Source organism: Gracilinanus agilis, chromosome 1, assembly GCF_016433145.1.
Source record: "Gracilinanus agilis isolate LMUSP501 chromosome 1, AgileGrace, whole genome shotgun sequence".
Classification (NCBI taxonomy): domain Eukaryota; kingdom Metazoa; phylum Chordata; class Mammalia; order Didelphimorphia; family Didelphidae; genus Gracilinanus; species Gracilinanus agilis.
Window position 1 is genome coordinate 132,377,263 of NC_058130.1, and position 21,546 is coordinate 132,398,808.

Here is a 21,546-nt window from a genome sequence, read left to right on the forward strand (position 1 = left end):
AACATTTCTCAAAGCAACTAAATTATAATGATCTTCAGCTCTGCATTTGGATTAGGAATGAATAGTGCAAATAGCAACTAGTCACCTACTATCTTTTTTCCAGTATAAAATTAAACAATACTCCCAACCATGACAAAGAAGGCAAAGAGACCTTGCACACACCTTACTACATATTACCTACTGCTGAGTAATTTGAAAAGTACACTTTAAATTTGCCACAGAATCACAGTCCTTATTTTTGCCTCCTTCCTGACTTTCTTAAATGTGGAGACTGCATATTAAAAGTATCACAGTGCTAAAAGATTACTTGTCTTTCCTAAGGTGTAAAATCACATTAAAATTTTAAATGGTGGCATTAACTACGTGAAAATCTGGGAAGAACCACACCAAAAACTATTAGCTTTTCAAGCACGATGAAGTTAAATGTTCACATAAACTCTTATCAACCCGAAGTCACTTACCCCTCAGTCTTCACTGTTCCCCACTAACTAGAAAAGACTAAAGGCATCTTAACAGAAGTATTTAAACAAGTCATAACCACATGTTTACAAAAGCTAGTCCTACAATAAGAAATACATACTACTGAAATAATATGAAAGGCAAAATAAAGACACAATTGTGAGTATAGAACTGTCTAAAAACTTACCTCAAAAACCGTTAAACTATACATCATTACATAGTCATTCCGTGTGCTAGAAAGAAAATAGAGGCAGAATCTCCAGGCTCCAATCTGCTGGGCAAAATTATTCAGAAGCTCCTCTAGAAAAATGTAAATGTCAAAAAAAAAAAAGGTCATAACACTTTGTAAATCTATTTTAATATTAGATGATTTTTTCTCCTAAATATTTTACCCCATATAGTTTCACCAACATATAAGCCTAACAAAAAACAAGCCCTCCCTCCAGTCTTCAAAAAAGGGAGGCCAGAAGTCCCTGACTACAGAGCATTAACTGAAAGAGAACTCATGTACAAGTAAGCACTCAATTTATCTTTACCCTGCACCATAATAAAAAAAAATTTTCTGCACAAACCCTTGGACAAGCATTCTCTATGCTACCTAATTCCATGTACTGATTTGGTGCTATCCACAAGTAGATGAGAAGAAAAAGACTGTTGTGATGACTGATTACAAACATCAAAGAAGATCCAAAGGAAATCGCAGGTGAAATAAAAGTACAGAATGTAGAAAAAGATAGAACTTTATTATACTTTTGTTTTATTCTTAAATATTTCCAAGCAGCTTGTTCAATGAAGGTAATCAAATGGGCATTGATAAACCACCACAGCTTTCCTAAAAGGTTCAAAATGCTGTCTCCATCAGTAAGATTCATATGTCTAAGTCTAGGATTTCTGAAAATCCTCACTCACCATTCAAATAAGTCATTATTCTAATATAAACCTACAAGTTCAGCAGCAAAAGAGGTCAACTTTTTCCCCCTAGGGGTGAAAGGAGAAGTGGGGAAGATGTAAGAAAGAGAGATAAAGTGGTGAAGTTGTGTTACAGTATTTCAGTGTTAACATAGTTTGAGGGGGCAGCTGGGTAGCTCAGTGGATTGAGAGTCAGGCCTAGAGATGGGAGGTCCTAGGTTCAAATCTGGCCTCAGACACTTCCCAGCTGTGTGACCCTGGGCAAGTCACTTGACCCCCATTGCCCACCCTTACCACTCTTCTACCTAGGAGCCAATACACAGAAGTTAAGGGTTTAAAAAAAAAAAGCATAGTTTGATAATGTTCAATATATAATGAGTTTCTAATCAGTCACTTTAACCTAAAGGACATGAAATAAAAGCATGAGACTTTCTGGATTTCAGATTATGCTATTATCAAGTAATAATCATCAAAACAATTTGGTACTGGTTAAATAAGATAAAAAATAAAACAGACTAGAAAAGGAAGAATTAGAAATAAATGAAACCAAATACCCACTATCAATAAAACCAAAGAACATAAATTACTTGGGAAAGAACTTATTAGACAATAACTGTATTGAAAACTAGAAACCAATTTGGCTCAAATAGATATAGACCAGTTAGTTCCCATTTAGTGACTAGCAATTGCCCTAGGGCTATGATGGCGAACCTATGGCACATGTGCCAAATAGTTTATTACTAGAAAAGCAGAGGAGCTGCCAAAAGGAGGGAAATTTTTTTGAATTAAATATCTCTGATAAGAATTTATATAATCTAAGATATATAAGTAAATTTCTAAAAATTACAGAATACCAGTCTTTCCCTAAAGGATAAGTGACAGTTCTGAAAAGAAATTTGGAATTATTTGAAAAGAATGACTAAAATATCTTATACCCTTTGACATAGAGATTACACTCCAAGGCTTTCCCTAAGGATGTCAAAAGAAAGAAAAGTCCCATACACATAAAAATATTCAATGTTGCTTTTTGCGGTAGCAAAGAACTACAAACATAGTAGATGCTTTTAATTAGGGGATGACTAAACAAATAGAGATACATGAATTTAAGAGAAATTGATGTACCATAATAAATAATGAACAAGAATTCAGAGAAACATGGAAAGACTAATTGAATTGATACAGAGTGAAGGCAGAATTAGAAAAATAATATACATAATGACAACAAAGTAAATAGATCAAAAAAGAAACTCAGCATTGTAGAATTACAGTAACCAAGCTTGGCCCTGGAAAAAAATTTTAAAATGTTCAGGGAAAATTAAGGAGAAAATTATTTCCCTTCTTTGCAGGAATGAGAGGGATTACTACTGTAAAACAAATGTCAGACATATGACCTGCAAGACCCTGTCCCTATCCTTGCAACTGAACCAGATTAAAACATTAACTGGGAAACATTTAATAAAATAAATAAAAATATTTCACATAACATTATATTTTAAAACTAAATCAATATTCAGGACTCAGTAGGATTTAGTAGCACTGTTTCTATGTGAGTTTGATGCCAACTGTACTGATTAGTTTTGATGATACTTTTTCTTCTCTTTCATTTTTAATCTTTGTCACAAGGAGCAAGTCACTGAGGAACAGAAAAAGGGAGAGCATATTCAGACATGAAAACAAAAACTATCAATAATTTTTTTTAACTGTTAGATTCCCTTCAATCTTACTTTGTATAGATGAGGTCCCAGGCAGGCTCATTTCTTTCTTCCACTCCCAAACTTGCTGAAAAAGTAGTCTTATACTCAATGTCTCACAATGAGGAAACAACGTATCAAAATCTATGGGATATAGCCTAAACAATATTCAGGCGAAAACTGATATCCCTGAGGGCATATATTAACAAATCAGAGAGGGAAGAGGTCAATGAATTGGGCATACAACTTAAAAAACTAGAAAGAGAACAAATTAAAAATCCCTAGATAAAAACTAAATTGGAAATCCTAAAAAATCAAAGGAGAAATAAACTCAATGTCTCAATTTTCTTTTTGTAATCCTTAGCAGTCTAGCTCCTGAAGATTCCCTAAAGGCACCCTCCTGAAGCTTCTCTCTCCAGAGTTGCTAATTATCCTCCTCATTTCCTAATCAATAAATCCAATGGCTTTTTCTCAATCACCACATTCCTTGACCATTCAGCATCATTTGAGATAAACTGTCACACCTACCTTGGTTACCCTGGCATTACAATCTCTAGATTCTCCTCCTAGGTCTCAGCTCCTCTCTTCTGAGGCTCCTATTCCTATAAGTTAGATTATTCTGCAGGATCCTGTCTTCATATCTCCTCTTTTCTCCACATTCTCCTAAACCTTGGCAATCATATTACAACTGCAAATGTTACCTCTAAGCAGAGCTACAAACATATAATTCTAAGACTAACCTATTATTTCTGACTGACTAAAGGCCATATCTCCACTTAGTAACTCAAAATTTACCATGTCCAAAACAATTTACAACTTTCTCCAAAAACCTTCAACCCATAATTTCAGTATTTTTGTCAATAGCACCACTATTGAGGGTTAAGATCTTTGTGTTATCTTTAGTTCTGATCATTTTCTACCCTTCTCAAATCCAGTAAACCACCAAGTCCTATAACTTATTCTTTCTCCACAATATCACTTACACCATCCCTATCTATTCACACTGTCACCATCCTAATAGATTCCCTCAGTACAATTTATCTAATACTATAGTTTCCTAACCATTCCCCAGCAATCACTATCTTTGCTTTCGAATTCCTCTTTCACACTACCATCAAATTCATTGTCCTCATGTATAAATGTATGATCACATGCATTTAATCAAAACCTTTAGTAGTTAACTACTATTTACCAAATAATGACCAGGCTCCTTAGCCTGGAATTCAAAACTCTCTACAATCTTCTCCCATTCTCTCTTTCCAGCTTTCAATCACACTACTCTTCTATACATGCACTACACTCCAGCCAAACTGGTCTACTGGCCATCCCTAGCACAATGTTTTCTTGAATTTGTGCCTTTGTACACATCTCTGCCTTCATACCTGGAAAGCCATTCAACAATCATTATTACTTCTGAAATCCAATCAATACTTCAAAACTATTCAGTCATATAACTTCAATCACAAATTATCTTTTCTGCCACAGACAGCACATGGTACTTTTAACCTCTCATAGTTATCTTATAAATTGCATATTTGTTGTTTATGTATTATATTTCCTCATGCTAGATTATGAGTTCTAAGAGAGCAGGAATCACCTAATTATCCTTCTATTTTACAGATAGAGAAACTGAGACAAACAGAGGTTAAGTGACTTACCCATAGTCTCACATAGCCAGTAAGTATTTAAGACCACATTTGAACTCAGGTCTTCCTGACTCCAGGTCTAGAACTCTATCCATCGTTCCACCTACCTAGACTTGGAATTGGGAAGACTTATTCAAATCCAGTCCATCTCTGACCCTATCTGTGGTGATTCTGGGTAAATCTACTTTCTGGCACCAGCTATATGATTCTAAATATTTAAGTGCCTCAGGCTGGCTCTCTAGTTTATCTAAGTCATACCTGAAAAAGAAAACAAGTACAATAGTGAGCCTCTAGAGCAGTGGTTCCCGAGACTTTTTTGGCCCCCTTTCCAGAAAAAAATATTACTTAGCACCCCCTGTCACATACTATCACTGCCCTCTTACAGTTATTCACTGCCCCCAAATGCACCTGTGGCCATCACTGCCCCCCCCTAGATCTCTGCAGCACCCACAAGGGAGTGGTGGCACCCACTTTGGGAATCACTGCTCTAGAGAAAAGAAATAACATATTTAAAGAATGAGGGAAAAAAGAAATTTCATAGAAGAAATGACATTTGAACTAGGCTTTGAAAGACGGGTAGAATTTCAAAAAACAAAATTAAAAGTGAAGAAAGCAGTCTAGGTATATGCAATGGAATGCACAAAGGCATGGTGGCAATTCCGGAGGACTAAAGATGAATGAAACATGTTATCTATCTCCTGAGAGACAGGTGATAGACTTAAGAATGCAAGATGAAATTTCTTTTGGACATGGACAATGTGGGAATCTGTTTGTTTGACTACTGATATTTGTTTCAAGGACTTTTTCTTTCTTTTTTCAGGGGAATATGGTGGGAGAAATAAAAAGCAAATTTTAGTTCAATGAGAAAAAAGGTATGGTAGAAGGGGCAGCTAGGTGGGGCTCAATGGATTGAGAGTCAAGCCTAGAAACAGGAGGTCCTGGGTTCAATTCTGCTCTCAGACACTTCCTAGCTATATGATCCTAGGCAAATCACTTAACCCCCATTGCCTAGTCCTTACTGCTTTTCTGTCTTGGAACCAATACACAGTTATTGATTCTAAGGTATAAGGTAAGAGTTTAAAAGGTAAATAAATTAAAATAACTAAATAAAAAGGTATGGTAGGGAAAAATACCAAATAAATATAAGAGGCCTAGTTAAGCTAGAATGGAGGACACACAAGAAAGGATGTGAAAAAAGGTTAAAATGGTAAGAAGAAAACAGTTTGTGGAGAGGCTTGCATGTCAAGATTAAATTTTTAGATTTTATTCAATAAAAAATGGGAAGTCATTGAAGAGTTTTGAGGAAAGGGGTGATACAATTGCAGCTGGATAGCTCAGTGGACTGAGAGCCAGGCCAGAGATGGGATGTCTTGAGTTCAAATTGGCCTCAGCCACTTCCTAGCTGTATGACCCTAGGCAAGTTACTTAACCCCATTGCCTAGTCCTTACAACTCTTCTGCCATAGAATCAAGACACACTATTAATTCTAATATGGAAGGTAAGGGTTAAAAAAAAAAAAAAAAAAAAAGAATGTCAAAAGAAGATAGCCTATGCTTATATAGATGACCATTTCTATAAATGTTAGAGAATTTTTGTGTGACATGAACCCCTCTGACAATCTAGCAAATCCAGATAAACCCTTCTCAGAATGTTTTGTTGACTACATTCCTCAATGAAGGAAATATTTTTCCTATCCAAGTTCACAGACTCTCTGAAATCCAGTCAAAGACATCAGATGAAGAATACCTGCTTTAGAAGTCTGAAAATATATTGGATTACAAATCAGAAGGTATAGATTCTAATTCATTTTCTGTCACTCATGGATATAAATGGATATAAAAGGATAGATTTAAAAATATTATGGATTCTAAATTCATTTTCTGTCACTCATGGATATAAATGGATATAAAAGGATAGATTTAAAAATATTATGGATTCTAAAGATTTATTAACAGCCATTAGAAAAATGAAGCCACATGCCATATTAAGAGTTAGTTTGAGTGGGGGGCGAAGGGGAAAGTAGGAGCACGAATCATGGTACCATGTTAAAAATGAATATTAATAAATGTTTTTAAAAAAAAAAAAGTTAGTTTGAAGGACCAGCCATACCTCCACCACCATCTTGCTTCAGCATCAAAAGAGGAAGTACCAACCCAGGCACTCACTATTTATCCTTCTGTTTACGTTATTACGTAACTGTCTTACATCACCACATAAGACAGGAAGCCAGGTGGTTCAAGGACCCCCAAATTTCCAATATCACACTCACTAGTTGTATGACTGACTAAATCTCAATCTCTCCCTGAGCCTCGGTACCTTCATAAATAAGGATATTTGCCTAAGACTGACACTTTCTAAAAACTATTTTGGGGCTAAAATTCTATTAATTCTAATTAAGGAGAAAGCAAGATTTTCCAACCTGTAAATTCAGCAAATGGAAGTTACAAAGAATGATTACCAAAAAAATTAATAACTCCCATCCACTAGCATTTTTATAACTGAAATCTCAAGTTTAGAAAAAGCATTCCTCCTTCCCTCTGACCACTTACTCAGACATTTGCAACATCTGATTTACCCTTAGTGTCTTCAGAATTGTACCAGAAATATGGAAATGTTAATAGGGTTTTATTTCTAGTCGCAGATAAGGAAATTAGGTATGATTAAGCAATAAAAATAAAGCAAAAGTACAATAGCATTGTTCTAGTAAAAAACACAAGATCAAGAGGTCACAATTTGGGACTTTAACAGATATGCCAAAAAAGGGGAATTTTTTTGCATTAAATATATGTAGATTTATAAAAAGGTATAAAATCAGTTGCCAATTCTCATTGCTTTTCTTCACATCTCACAGTCAATTACTTTCTGTTTAAAAGGCCCTGCCCTATTAATTCAGGTTCCCTCCCACTATCTCCCAAGAGAAGTATTACAATACTGTATTTGGTCATCCTGAAGTCAAATTCTCTCCTTTCCATTCCAGACATCACACAACTGTCAAAGTACTAAAGCAAAATGACAATATTACTATCCTATTCAATCAACTCCAACAGCTCCATATGACCTCTAGGATAAAATACAAATTCCTGTTCATCATTTAAAACCCTTCACAATTTGGCTACAATTTACCTTTATTTCATTATTAAAAATTCCTGCCCTTCTTGCACACCAGACAAACTAGCTTTCTTTGCTATTCCTCCTAAATAATAAGCTATGTCCAGGGGGCAGTTAGGTGGCTCAGTGGATTGAGAGTCAGGCCTACAGACAGACACTTCCCAGTTGTGTGATTTATCCCCATTGTGCAAGTCACTTATCCCCATAGCCTAGCCCTTACCATTCTTCTGCCTTAGAAACAATAATAGTATTGATTCTAAAATGAAATGTAAGAGTTTTTTTTTAAATAAAATAAAATAAGCTATCTCTTATCAGCAGAGTTTTTCACTTGCTATCCCACATTTCTGATACATACTCTCTATCTCACTTGTTCCTTAAAATATATTTTGTCCTTCAAGATTCAGCTCAAGTACTACCTTCTGTATAAATTCTTTTTTTCTGATTCCTCTCCCCTCCCCAATTCCTAATGCTCTCTCCCATATCACTTTATTTTTATTTATATGTATGCATGTTATCTCCCCCAATAGTCCAGTGATGGCAAACCTTTTGGAGACCAGTACTGGGCCCCACATCATGCCTCAAACCCACATTAAATGCCCCACCCCATTCTCCCTTACCCCACACAGGGGATGCTGAGCAGAGGGACGGGTGAAATGAGGAATGTCCTCAGCAAGTATAGAGTAGGGGAGGGGAGTGGCCTGAACACTCTGCTCCCTTTCAGCTCTGCCACCTATGAGCCAGCCACCTTACCCCTGTGCACTCCCATTGGGCTGCTGGGCAGAGGGGCGGGGATATGAAAAAATGTGGACAGGCACAATGGAGAGGGGGAGGGGAACAGCTCCACCTGAGTCCCTCTGCCTTTCTAATAACAATCTCTGGGGAGAGGGAGGGTAGTTTGCATGCCCATAGTGCTCTGCGTGGCATCTTTGGTACTTATGAATAGGTTCACCATCACTGGACTATACCATCTTTGTATCCCCAGTTTCTAGCACAGTGCCTTGCATATAAGAGGGAATTTAATATTTATTGAAAATATCTTTTTTTTTTAAATAAATGCATATTTTAAATGGCAGAAAATTTTCCTCTCCACAGAAAAACTTGGTCATTGCATCAAAACACATATGCAAGAGTGAAGGTTCAATATTTCCAGGAGCCAGTTATCACAAAAGTATCATTTTCAAAGCTTGCCTATGAGCACACAAATGCTTTATCCTCTAGCTCTACAGGAACAAAGGTCAGCAATAGAAGAAAAGTTCAAGGAAGATGTGTGATGTGAAGAACCTATAACACAAGCAGCAGCACATTCTTAAAAAGGCTGAAGATTCTCCCAGATGGAGAAAGACTAACCAAAATCTCTTTCAGGCTGGAAGTCTGAGCATATTTACCATAAAGGTCAGGTTTTAGCAAAGTTAAAAGAAAAGAGAGCAAGTGCCCCACAAATTCTTTTTTATCTCATTCTTATTTCTTTTTTTAAAATATAGCATCATCTTGGCTGAAACAAAGAACAGGATTTTTCCACAGATCAGAGAACAGTGTGTGCTGCTGACATTGGAGAACAGTGAGAAAGCAGAACAAAATGCTGATAAGTCAGGATCTGCTATTGATGCCTATGACTAGGCCTTTCTCACAAAATGGTTGCTTATAATTACATTAAATCCATGTAATGATCTTACCTATTTCACGTTTTCGTTCATTGGTTGTACAATCATGGAAAAACTCTGTCATTAAACTTTCCAATGCCCGGAGGGAGGCTTCTTCAGATGCCTAAATGAAATTTGAGAAAAATAACAAAATATTTATCTTTAGTTCCCTTCTGATCTTTAGTTCCCTCTAGGTCACAGTCAACAGCAAATGCAACATACTTCCCCTCTACAAACAGGTACAAGATGTCAATTTTAATAGTTTCAACTGGGGTACAAGTTCACACACATACAAGACTCAGGTTACTATGTAGTCAATCTCTGTGCTAAAAAAATGGATGGCAGATCATAAAAAATAATAACAGAGGATCTGAAAATGAAGGAATTCTGGAAACAGATTAAAAACTAAGAACTAATCCTAGTCCTAAACAGTCAAAGGCATTGGATTCAGGGAAAAGGTCATGGGACTTTCAGGTTGGAAGTCTGAGCATCTTTATCAAAAAGGTCAGGTTTAGGCAAAGAGAAAAGAAAAGAGAATAAGTGCTCCACAAATTCTTTTTATTCCATTGCTAATCAACCCACAATGCTAATCCAAAAAAAAAAATAATGATATTGTGATCTAAAGAAGAGAGATTAAAGGGAAAAAATAAATCTATTATAAAGTTATTCCCTCACTTCGGGGGAGGAATGAGGAAATAAGGATTATTTTTTTAAAGCTCCTTTATTTTAATTTTTTTTAATCAGTAGCAATTCTATAGCCAAAATGGATTCCCAAAAACTAAGGCTTCATAGCTTTTGCTTTACTAAATGTTTTAAAGCTGAATTCTTTTATGCCAGAACAAATTCTGAATAAAAAATTATCATATTAGACAGCACTTTACTGATTCATCATTTTGATTTGTTTGTACATGGTATTCTAAAATCATATTCAAAAGTCTTTATATACTCCAATCTTATTTCTATGCCTAACCTCCCCCAAAAATCCAAGTTCCTGCTTTCTTTACCCCACAACCCAATCCAGCTTTCACTCAATCCACCATCAGGGCATTTGTCCCTTTCAGAAGGAGCTGGAGAAGGACAAGGAGAATCTAACTGACCCTAATATACCTGCTGAACTCTCTCAAAAACAGATATGCATTCTTAACATTTTTAGCTATTGAGCTCTAAAAACTTGGTAGAAATAAGTTCTGTCCCTACCCTCATAAAAACTCTCTCAAATGAGAACACAGAGAATAACCAGGGAAACCTGAATTAGAAGGTGGTTCATTGGAAGATGAGTTCTTTGGGAGAAATATGCCCCTTCCCCTAAAAGGATATGTTTAAGAAATAATAAAGAAAAGGAAATCCCCAAACAAACCTGGTAATATAACCAGAAGTCCTAAAAACTACATAAAGTAATGGCATTAAGGTAGATAGATATTAACAAGTTTAACTATCAAAGGATAGTATACTAGGTCTAAATCAGAACTATTAAATTAAAGATTAAAATTAAAATTAAAAGAGAATATTTGAGAAATACAGAACTAAGAGTCTTGTCCATATCTTCAGTTTTAGATAGCAAAATAAGGAAGTACTAGAATTAAAGTAAAATAATTCAGAAACAGAAACAAAGTAGGTCACAACTCAAAATACTCAAGAATTCCAAAGCTTTGTCTTCAGCATTTCTGATGGTATTTCTCTCATATGGCTACATTATTTGCTAGATTACTTATCAAACTAGATTTGAAAACAAGTCCTACAGGTGTGTACCAGGATAAAATTTTCATGGAAACATACTGATTCGGGCAAATTCATATTAATAGATTATTAGATTATTACCAAGCCCCTCTTTTTTGCACATGTTAATAGAGACTCGGGCCAGTTCAGCTCTACCCCTTCCACTCCAGTAGCAAACTAGCATTCAGGATAATGAAAAATTCTGTACACAAAAAAACAATCTAAAATAACTGTATGTACCATCCCAGTGGCCTTTGGGGACTCTCAACTTTTAATTCTTCAGAGACCAAACTACAAGTACTGGAAGATTATGACCACTACTGCTACTGCCGCTTCTGCTACTGCTACTACTATTAAAACAAAAACACATCTCTAAACAATTGGAAAAACATTAACTGCTCAGTAGGACAAGCTAACATAATACAAATTACCATTCTGCCCAAATTAATTTACTTATTTAGTGCCATACCCATCAAACTACCAAGAAACTTTTTTACTGAATTAGAAAAAACCACAACAAAGTTCTTTTGAAAGAACAAAAGATCAAGAATATCATGGGAAATAATGAAAAAAAATGTGAAGGAAGGTGGCCTAGCAGTATCAGATATTAAGCTGAACTATAAAGCAGTGGTCATCAAAACAATATGGTACTGACTAAGAGACAGAAGGATGGATCAGTGGAATAGATTTGGGGTAAGTGACGTCAGCAAGACAGTCTATGGAACTATGTGAAAGGGCTTTAAAAGAATGCCTACCCTTTGACCCAACCATACCATTGCTGGGTTTGTACCCCAAAGAGATCACAGGGAAAAAGACTTGTACAAAAATATTTATAGCTACATTCTTTGTGGTGGCAAAGAACTGGAAAATAAGGGTATGCCCTTCAATTGGGGAATAGCTGAACAAATTGTGGTATATGCTGGTGATGGAATACTATTGTGCTCAAAGGAATAATAAACTAGAGGAATTCCATGTGAACTAGAAAGACCTCCAGGAATTGATGCAGAGTGAAAGGAACAGAACCAGTAGAACACTGTACACAGAGACTGATACACTGTAGTAAAATCGAATGTAATGGACTTCTGACTTCTGCACTAGCAGCAATGCAATGATCTAGGACAATTCTGAGGGACCTATGAAAAAGAACACTATCCACATTCAGAGGAAGAACTTCAAGAGTGGAAACACAGAAGAAAAACAACTTCTTGAACACATGGGTTGATGCGGACATGGTTGGGGATGTAGACACTAAATGACCACACCAAAGCAACTATCAATAATATGTAAATAAGTCTTGACTGATCACACAGGTTAAAACCAGTGGAAATGTGAGTTGGATATGGGGGGAGGTGTTTAAGGGGGGTGAAGGGGAAAGTAAGAACTTGAATCATGTAACCATGGAAAATGTTTCTAAAAAATTAAAATTAAAAAAAAAAAACACATCCTAAACAATACTCCATTTTTGTAGTTAGTCAGCTTAAGTGACTTAGGAGATCTCAAGTTAATCCACATCTTCAGTTTTGTTTTAGAACATATTTCTAAGCTCAATTCCCAAGGTTCATCTAGAGTAGTGATAGCAAACTTTTAGAGATGGAGTGCCCAGCTGTGCCCCCACCCCCCAGACCAAGTGCCATGCCCATCCCACACCCAGAGACCAAGAGCTGTACCTCTCCTCCCAACTGAGTGCCAGGCATGTCCTGCCTACCCCACCCTTACCCCAAACAGGGGAGGAGGAAAGCACTCCCATTGGGCTGCTGGAGGGAGTGGGGGGGAAGGTGTGAAGTGAGGTAGAGATGGGGAGGGCAGTGGCCTGAGCACTCTGCTCCCTTCCAGCTCTGCTGCCTGTGAGTTACCCACCCTCACCCACTGTGTGCTCCCATTGGGCTGCTAGGCAGAGGGGCAGGGTATGTGAAAAAATGTCTAGTCAGGAATGATGGAGAGGAGAGGAACAACTCCATCTGAGTCCCTCTGCCTTTCTTGTAATGAACTTGGGGGGGAGGGGGACACCCACAGAGAGTGTTCTGCATGCCATCTTTGGCACCCGTGCCATAGGTTCACCATCACTAGCTAGAGGCTTCACAATGAAAAATATTTTTTAAATCTTGTTAGCTCATTTTAACACCAACTTCAATCCCCAATGTATCCCTCCCCATTCCCCATACAGATAGTCATCCCTTGTGAAAAAGAATATAAAAGAAAAAAAAAGCAGTTTGGCAAAACTAACCAACACATTAATCAGATTCAGCAGAATGTTATCTTCCATAGACCCCCTACATTTCAGCAAAGGAGTAAGGTACATGCCAAGCAATGATCATTTTTTTAAAGCTTTATGTTTTATGTGGTAAGAGAACATTGTTCTCCGAAAGATACAATCAGTTCTCATAGACTCTTTAATAACAAAATGGAAAAATGTTCCAATAAAAGGAGTTCCATGCATCTTAGCAGAACCTGTGAAAACCTTGAGTGGCTCTCATCAAGTTCTTGTTAGGTAAAGGGAAATTTTTCATAAATGGATGGGTGTACCTGTACCCACTTAATCTGTACCTTAATCAGAAGACTTGGTTCTTTTCTCCTCTAAGAGAGAACCCTGATATGGACAGGATAAAGCCTAGCTTATCTAATACTCCATTCTTCCCTGTAAGATGCCCCCAATATCTTTTTTTTTTTAACCCTTAACTTCTGTATATTGGCTGCTTGGTGGAAGAGTGGTAAGGGTGGGCAATGGGGGTCAAGTGACTTGCCCAGGGTCACCCAGCTGGGAAGTGTCTGAGGCCGGTTTTGAACCTAGGACCTCCTATCTCTAGGCCTGACTCTCAATCCACTGGGCTACCCAGCTGCCCCCCACCCCCATATCCTTCTAATAAATCTCTGTAACTGTATTAAACACATATCACTTCATGTATTATTATGCAGAGTGAAATAAATGAATGAATAAATAAACTGGTTCCCAGCCATCAGGAAACTACATTCTAACTAGAATATACATGCAGATACACAAAAAATCAGTAAAAGAGAAACAGCTAATAGTAATAACATGCACTTATATAGCATATTAAAGTTTGCAAAGTATTTTATATATGCTAAATCATTTGTTCATAAAAATAATGCAAATTAATGAGCAGGCTTTTTATCTTTGTGACAATGCATCTTAGGGAGTAAAAGTAATATTAACTACATAGAGTCCAAGAGAAGTACCTAAAAATTCCCAAAGCAGTCAGCTCTTTTCTGACAAATCCAAGAAGATATTATGGAAGAAATGAGAAGAGTATTCTAGGAATGTAAAAATTTTCTGGAGAAAGTCAAAGATGTAAGGGGAGATGACCAGACAAAGCTAATAAGGCTTGGAATAAAAATCTAAGAAGTAATGTGGCCCAGAGTATCCTGGGAAAGGCCTATGAAAGGCATATGGTAAAGATTACAGATTTGATGAGCATTTGACAAGGCACAAAGCTTAAATCATACAATTCTACAATGAGTCCAAGCTCACTAAGAGCAGCAATGCTAAAAACATTAGCAGTCCAAGCAGCAGCAGAATGTAAAAAGTAGCAATAGAGATGTAGAGGAAGGTACTAAATGAGATCTTGGCAAATGATTCGATTTTCAATGTAAACACTACAGACTGGTGTTAAATCCCAACAGACATAACTGGCTGCCTCTTTTCCTAAGCCACTGATGGCAGACACTGAAGTAACATATACAGTACCTACCAAATGAAAATCTAAAAAGATGTCATTTCTAATCTGTAAATTTCAGTATCCTAAATCAAAAGTAAATGATGACAGAAATTCCCCAAAAAGCTAAATGCCTAGAAACAAAAAGTAATAATGATATAAGAACAAGATTACTTCTAAATCTACTAGTAGCCTATTTTTTTTTATTCATAGGAAGAAAAATATAAGATAATATTAGGGCTACCAATAACTATTACCTACTTTTTGGAAAAGACCATGTATCAGTAGAGGTTGAAGCAAGTCATAATACTAGGTCATATACTCACAGCTTATTGTCTTTTTTCATACATATGAAGACATCCAACTCTTGGATCCAATCCCCTAAATACTAATATAACAGAATTTTATATTTGTATATATGTATATATAAATAGAAATTTAAAGCTGGAATTGACATTAAAGACAAGTTACTCTTCCCTTTTACATATGTAGAAACACAAACTGCAAAACTCAATGTCACACATCAGTGCCAGAGGAAGGACTAAAACCAAAATCTCCTAATTTGAGTAAATAAGTATGGCTGGTAGTTTTTTGTTTTGTTTTTTTTTTTAAAAGGAGGGGCTTTTTTATTCTGACTATACACCTGTCTTATTTTTAAGTGTTAACAACATTAACAAAGGTTGTTACTGTGACTTTTGTTTGGAGTTGAGGAGAGCTCATGGCCTTTTAAAAGGTGATGAGAAATCACATAGAGCTACCAAAGAAATTGGCTGTTAATTGCATCTAATTGCTTTTTTAAAAACAGATCAACCATATGTTTCAAAATTAAAGCATCAGTCCATTAATACCAAGAACATATAAAAATGTAGTTGACAAACAACAAGGAAATGGTAAGTATGCATTAATGAGGAACTCTTGCAAATAAAATAGTTCCTTTTGGTCCTAAATATTTGCTCACAAATTTCAATTCAGCAAACACCTATTAAGTCCCACAGCTAGGCACTAGGGCTATAAAACCAAGTCTTTGTGCTAAAAAGAGAGGAAGTCCTCCTATCATATTACTGATTTTTAGTGTGCCATTTAAAAAATTTAGGTGCCATTTCAAAGTCATTCTTCATCTTAAAAATGAGAAAAAACTGTGGCCGAATGATGACAGAAGGTCACCCAAGAAGGAAGTTCCTCTCGATTCAAACTTCAATCCCTTGTCTTCTTAAAGATCTTTTTTTTCCCCACTGTTCCATTCTGCAGGCACTTAAGCAAAGGGTGCCTTCCTGGAATGAGACTCCATTCAAATTCTTTTAAATGGATGCCACTAAAGTTAATTCTCCATAGGTCATCATAACCTTTTGCGAATCAAAAGCAGGTAAGGAGCTTGTCCTGGCTTCCAAGCATTGCTGGATCACAAAATCATCAACTACAAAAATTAAAAGGGACCTTCAGCAAGACCATCTAATTCAAACCCCTAATGGATGAGGAAACTGATATGTATAGACATGCAGGGATGCCCAAAGTCACAAAGCCTATAAGTAGTGAAGTAGAGTTTTCACACCACCAGCTATCCCATCTGTCCCAATTCTCCTCCACACTCATTTCACTTTGGCATACTAACTCACCATCCTAATTATTTTGATCTCTTCTTTCAGCTAAACTGAGTAAATATGTCAGTCTAGTTTCTCTGTGTCTGCACTTAAAATATAAGTCTTTGAATCTGGTAAACAATTAAATGGTTGCCTGGTGTGCAATAAATCCAAGAATAAGAAATACTGGGACAAAACTCCATATTTCAAAAGAATTTCTGGAAAAGTTTGGAAACTAGGATTTGAGTAACATCTTATACCATACCCCAAAACAGGATAGAAGTAAATAACATTAACATCATAGATCACAGCACAAACACATTTTAGAGGCAAAATCAAGGAGAGGATATCTTTCAAATCTATGTTAGGGTAAAATCCTTAAATTAGTAATAGCTATGATCATAAAGAGAAAATAGGCAATAGTTATATAAAGTTTAAAAACTTTTGTAGAAACAAAATCAATGCAATTTGAATAAAAGAAATTATCAACTGAAAAAAAATCTTCACATAGCTATCTCTGATAAAGGTCTGATTTGATTCGATATAAATCTAAGAGTCATTCCCCAATAGCTAAGTGATCCAAGAATATAAATAGCTTTCAAATGAAGAAATATAAACCATCAATACATACCTTTGATCTAATAATACCTGTACCGATGTTGAAAATATAGCCAATTATACAAAAATATAACAGCACTTTTTGAGGTATTAAAAACTTGGCAAAAGTAGCTACCTATTAAATGGAGAATGGTTAAATAAACTGCTATACAAAAATGAAATGAAATGGCATAGTACTCTAACGATCATATTGAGATTTCAGACAAACTTAGGAAATTTTGTAAGAACTGATGTCAAGCAAAGTGGAAACAAAAGAATAATACATACACAACCAGAGCCAATCATAGACTTGTTACTACAGAAGGAACTCGGGCTATCTAGTCCAAAATCATATTCTTACAGAAATCATTTTCTTACAGAAAAAGAAACAGTCCCAGAGAGGAAAAGTAACTTGCCCAAGCTGTCAGTATGTATCAGAGTTGAGATTTGAATCCGGGTCTTCTAGAGGCCTAAAGATGAAACACAACTCCTTCATCTGAGCAAAAGTGATGAATTTAAGTGTAAAATGAGGTATAGATTGTCAAACATGGTCAATGCACTGGTTCATTTTGCTTTACAAAACTTCTCTGAGTAACCAACCCATCATAAAAATGCCAGACTAGTAATACAAAGCCAAAAATAAACAGTCCCTGCTCTCAAGGAGTTATTATTTTTAAAATTGCCAAATTCCTATAATATTGATTTCTAAACCAGAATATCTTTCCCCCCACCCCGCCCCGTCCTCATTTGTGATGATATCCCTAGATTAAGAACCAGAACTAATGAACTACAAAATGCATTCCCTCCTGAGGAATAAATCCACTCAGGGAACTAAATTTAAAGGTTATTTATCAATGAAGAAGAATAAAGGAGCCATATATTCTTAAGAGCTCTCAACTTCACTCAAACTGAGGTAATTTAAATGAGACAATGACAGTGAAGAATATTGGAATGGAATTTACAAAGACCTCAGTTTTAATCCAATCTCTGACACTTAGCTGTGTAACTTGGGAAGTCACTAAACCTCTCAAAGATTCAATTTCTTCCTCTGTAAAATGAAGATAACATTCACACTCATTGGTTGTAAGGGAAAAATGCTCTACAAACATTTAAATGCTGTTGAAATGTGAGCAGTTATAATTGACCTTCTCTACACTAGAACTATTTCTGTGAAAAGAATGAATATCAAATCAGCTAGAATAGGATACCTTGTTCTTCGGAGACTGATAAAGAAACAATATTTACTCTGAACCTTTCCTTTTTTCTATGGTTCATAAGGCACCCTTCTGATTCATTACTATAGCACCCTCTAAGTTGTTTGTGTAATGTGCATAAATGATTAGTTGATGCAAGGTACTATAACAGACATTAAAGATTCAAGTTTACAGATTATTTTTCATGATTATATTTCATGTTGTGGTTTCCAGATGATCTATAGGGAGACATCTTAATCAGTAGCTATAAATTACACTGACATTTTACTACTAGAAATGTTTCCTGTAGACAGACAGATAGCTCCCAGTCACAAACTATGGTACCTTCTTTCTGATCTAAGTACAACATATGTTTCTCTGGCTTGCACTTGGATCTTACCTAATGAAAAGGTAGCTTTCAACATACCTTCAGTGAATTCCTTAATGGCTGAGAAAGAAGGGCACAATGTTTAAATGGAAATTACTATAAAATTACCAAGATTATCAATTTTTAAAGAATATGAAAAATATTTTTAAATCTTAAAATACAATGAATGCAAATAAATTTTGCTTTGATTCAAAAGGCATTTCAGGACCTAAGTATCAACAAGGGAATCACCATGTAGCTCAATTATTGTGTAATATTGTAAATATATAAGATTATCTAAACCTGTAGTAACTCACCTTAATGTTTTGTTGGGAGGCAGTTGAAGCAAAATAAATCGATAGAATCAACTCCTCTTTTTCATAAAATACAAGATATAGAGATAAAAAAAAACCTCATTGGCTAAAAGTTGGCATAAAATCTCTAGTTCTGCTTTCCCCACTATTTTTTTTAGACTATTAGTATCATTTGAATTTTTGGCATTTGAAACATATCTCTATCACTTTTTAATCAGGAAAGAACACTGACTGGACTTCATTTGGGAAACCTGAGTTCTAATCCAGACAGGCCACAACTTTATTATTCAACTATAAACAAGAAATATTATCTCTCTGCTGATTATGATATCTTGTCTGTAAAATAAAGGAACTGAACTAAATGATCTGACTTCATTGCTCCAGAGAATATGTTCTACACTTTTCTGCATCCCTCACTAAGTTACCAACAACAAAATACATCAGCTACTATAAACAGAAACATCCAAACCATTATTACTAGAAGCAAGAAAATATTAGTCAATTGCAGCTCCTTTTTTGCTTAGTAACAAAGAACCATACCCAGCAATGGTCAAGTAGAAGCTATTCAAAAAAAGGAATATTTTGTAACATAGGCCTTTTCATCCTGTGTTTGAGCTGAAGTGACTTGCCTAGGATCACACAGCAAGAATCTGAAGCTAGATTTGAACCCAGGTCCTCCCAACTTCAGGTCTGGCACTTTATTCACTGTGCTACTTAGCTGCCCCTTTATGTACTATTAAAACACATTAAATATGTAATGCATTTTTGCACAAAACTTCAGTTTAAGTGAGGCTTTTCAGAGAAGCACAGGCATTTGCCACATTACCAAAAAACCACAGCACTAATGTTAACTTGAGGAAAGTCAGGGTCAATAAGATTATGAGGTGAACAGGAATTCTTGCCAACAGTATACTAGCAAAACATATTTTTTTCATTTAAGTTTGCACATCAAGACAAGATATACTAACCCTAGAGAAGAGTTTAAGAGACCCCCAATACAAATATAACAAAAAAAAAAAGGCTGATCACACCAATAACTTCAACCTTATACAGTCTGATGTATCCTAGGAAAAGCTTTAGAAAAAAAAACGTAGAGGGTACCCTAAAAGTCAGTACAATTTTAAGCTTCAGAATACCCTGTATTAAAGGATCAAACATCCTTGCCAAAGTTTTCAATTTCAAAACTGTTCTTACTTCTAGTAAGACAGAATAAAAGTTGAAGTCTTTCTAAGAAATACATATGAAGCCTTGTCATTTCGCAAAAAAAAAAAGGTGGAGAGGGGAGGAATTAGGGAAATATATCCACAGGTTCACCAGAAAAGTTCCATTTGCCTTCTTGCCTTCCATGGGCAACTATTACCCTGACTCAGAGGTTCCTAGCCTGAAATGAGGAAAGGGGGTTGTGCAGAGGTCATAGGTCAGGGACCAAAATAGGGACATGAATCCTAAAGCACTGGCAACCCTCCATCCCCAACAACCTCTCCTTAGTGTCAGTGACATAAAAAGAAGATTGTGAGAAGGTTAGAATGCTCTATTAGTCTCAGCTTCACTGTAAATTCCCCCTTTGTATCAAGGATTTAAGTTTTAAGAACTCCAGGGGCACATCACGAGCAAGATGTCAAATATTTCACATTTATAGAATAATTCCCTTTTCTGATCCCTATATTAGATCAAAACCCCATTTATATAGATGTCTGGCTAACTCAATCAATGGAGTGCAAGATTCAGTATTGAGTTTCTAGGGATCTAGAATGGAGCATCTGTCTACTCAAAACTACTTGGGCATTTTATCCAAATAGACTGCAACATCCTTGAGGGTGGGCAAAGACTTTATCTCTATGTAGTAGTACAAGCTCAATACATGTCTTTAAATGCTAATTCTCAAATGGTGCCATTGTCACTGCCTAAGATCCACTGATTATAGCGAATCCCTTTCCTTACTATAAATCCACAGATTACCATCCTCACAACTATGTATTACACAGCCCAGAGAAAAGGTTCTGCGTTATGCAGATCTCCTGCACGCATGTGTGTCACCAGGCATGCTCTGCACACACCACTCCCCTCCCCCTGTTGTGTCACAGAAGAATGATGGTTCAGCACACTAGGGTTCCCTCCCCCACCCCCATTCAGTGGGATGATGCTGCACACACTTACCATGTTGGCCAGGAGGCCTTTCAGGTGATTTGACTCTTGAGCTTCAGGTTCCCCCTCTCACAGTTCATGTCATGGTCCAAAGCAGGTTGGGGAATTCCCCCACCCATCCAAATAAAATTAAATACTATACCAACACCACCAACCACCCTCAAAACATACCCCAGGCCCTCTAAAATAAGGACGCCCTCCTCAATCCCACATCCTGGCACATCAGGAGACCATTGGAATGCCCCCAAAATCCATCAAAACCCATATGCTCCCCCAGATCCCGAAGTTAGACTAAAAAATCACCGGGAAACATCAATAAAGTGACCCCCACCCTAGCAATTGCCGAAGACCACGGCCCGGTGAGGGTTGGGGGGAGGGGTCCCCAGGCCAAAAGCGGCCCCCAATCCTGCCCTTGCGGCTTGCTAACTAGCCTAGCCCTTGAGTTGGCCCTGGCCCTGCCCGTGCTGAGGGGCCTGGCTGCCGGGGCAACTCCCCGCCGAGGGCCGGTCCGAT

At 36.5% G+C, this 21,546-nt stretch overlaps 1 protein-coding gene across 1 annotated transcript in view; it reads right to left on the minus strand.

The window, feature by feature from the left end:
• The window catches only part of XPO6 (exportin 6), a 115,811-nt gene extending 94,543 nt beyond the window's left edge, over nt 1–21,268 (minus strand). The window contains exons 1-3 of the mRNA XM_044656758.1: nt 21,046–21,268; nt 9,487–9,577; nt 647–759 (exon numbers count right to left, since the gene is read on the minus strand). Of these exons, the coding sequence (XP_044512693.1) occupies nt 647–759; nt 9,487–9,577; nt 21,046–21,048 (207 nt within the window). The 5' untranslated portion in view covers nt 21,049–21,268. The remainder of the gene's footprint in view (nt 1–646; nt 760–9,486; nt 9,578–21,045) is intronic.
• Nucleotides 21,269–21,546: the final 278 nt, after the last annotated feature.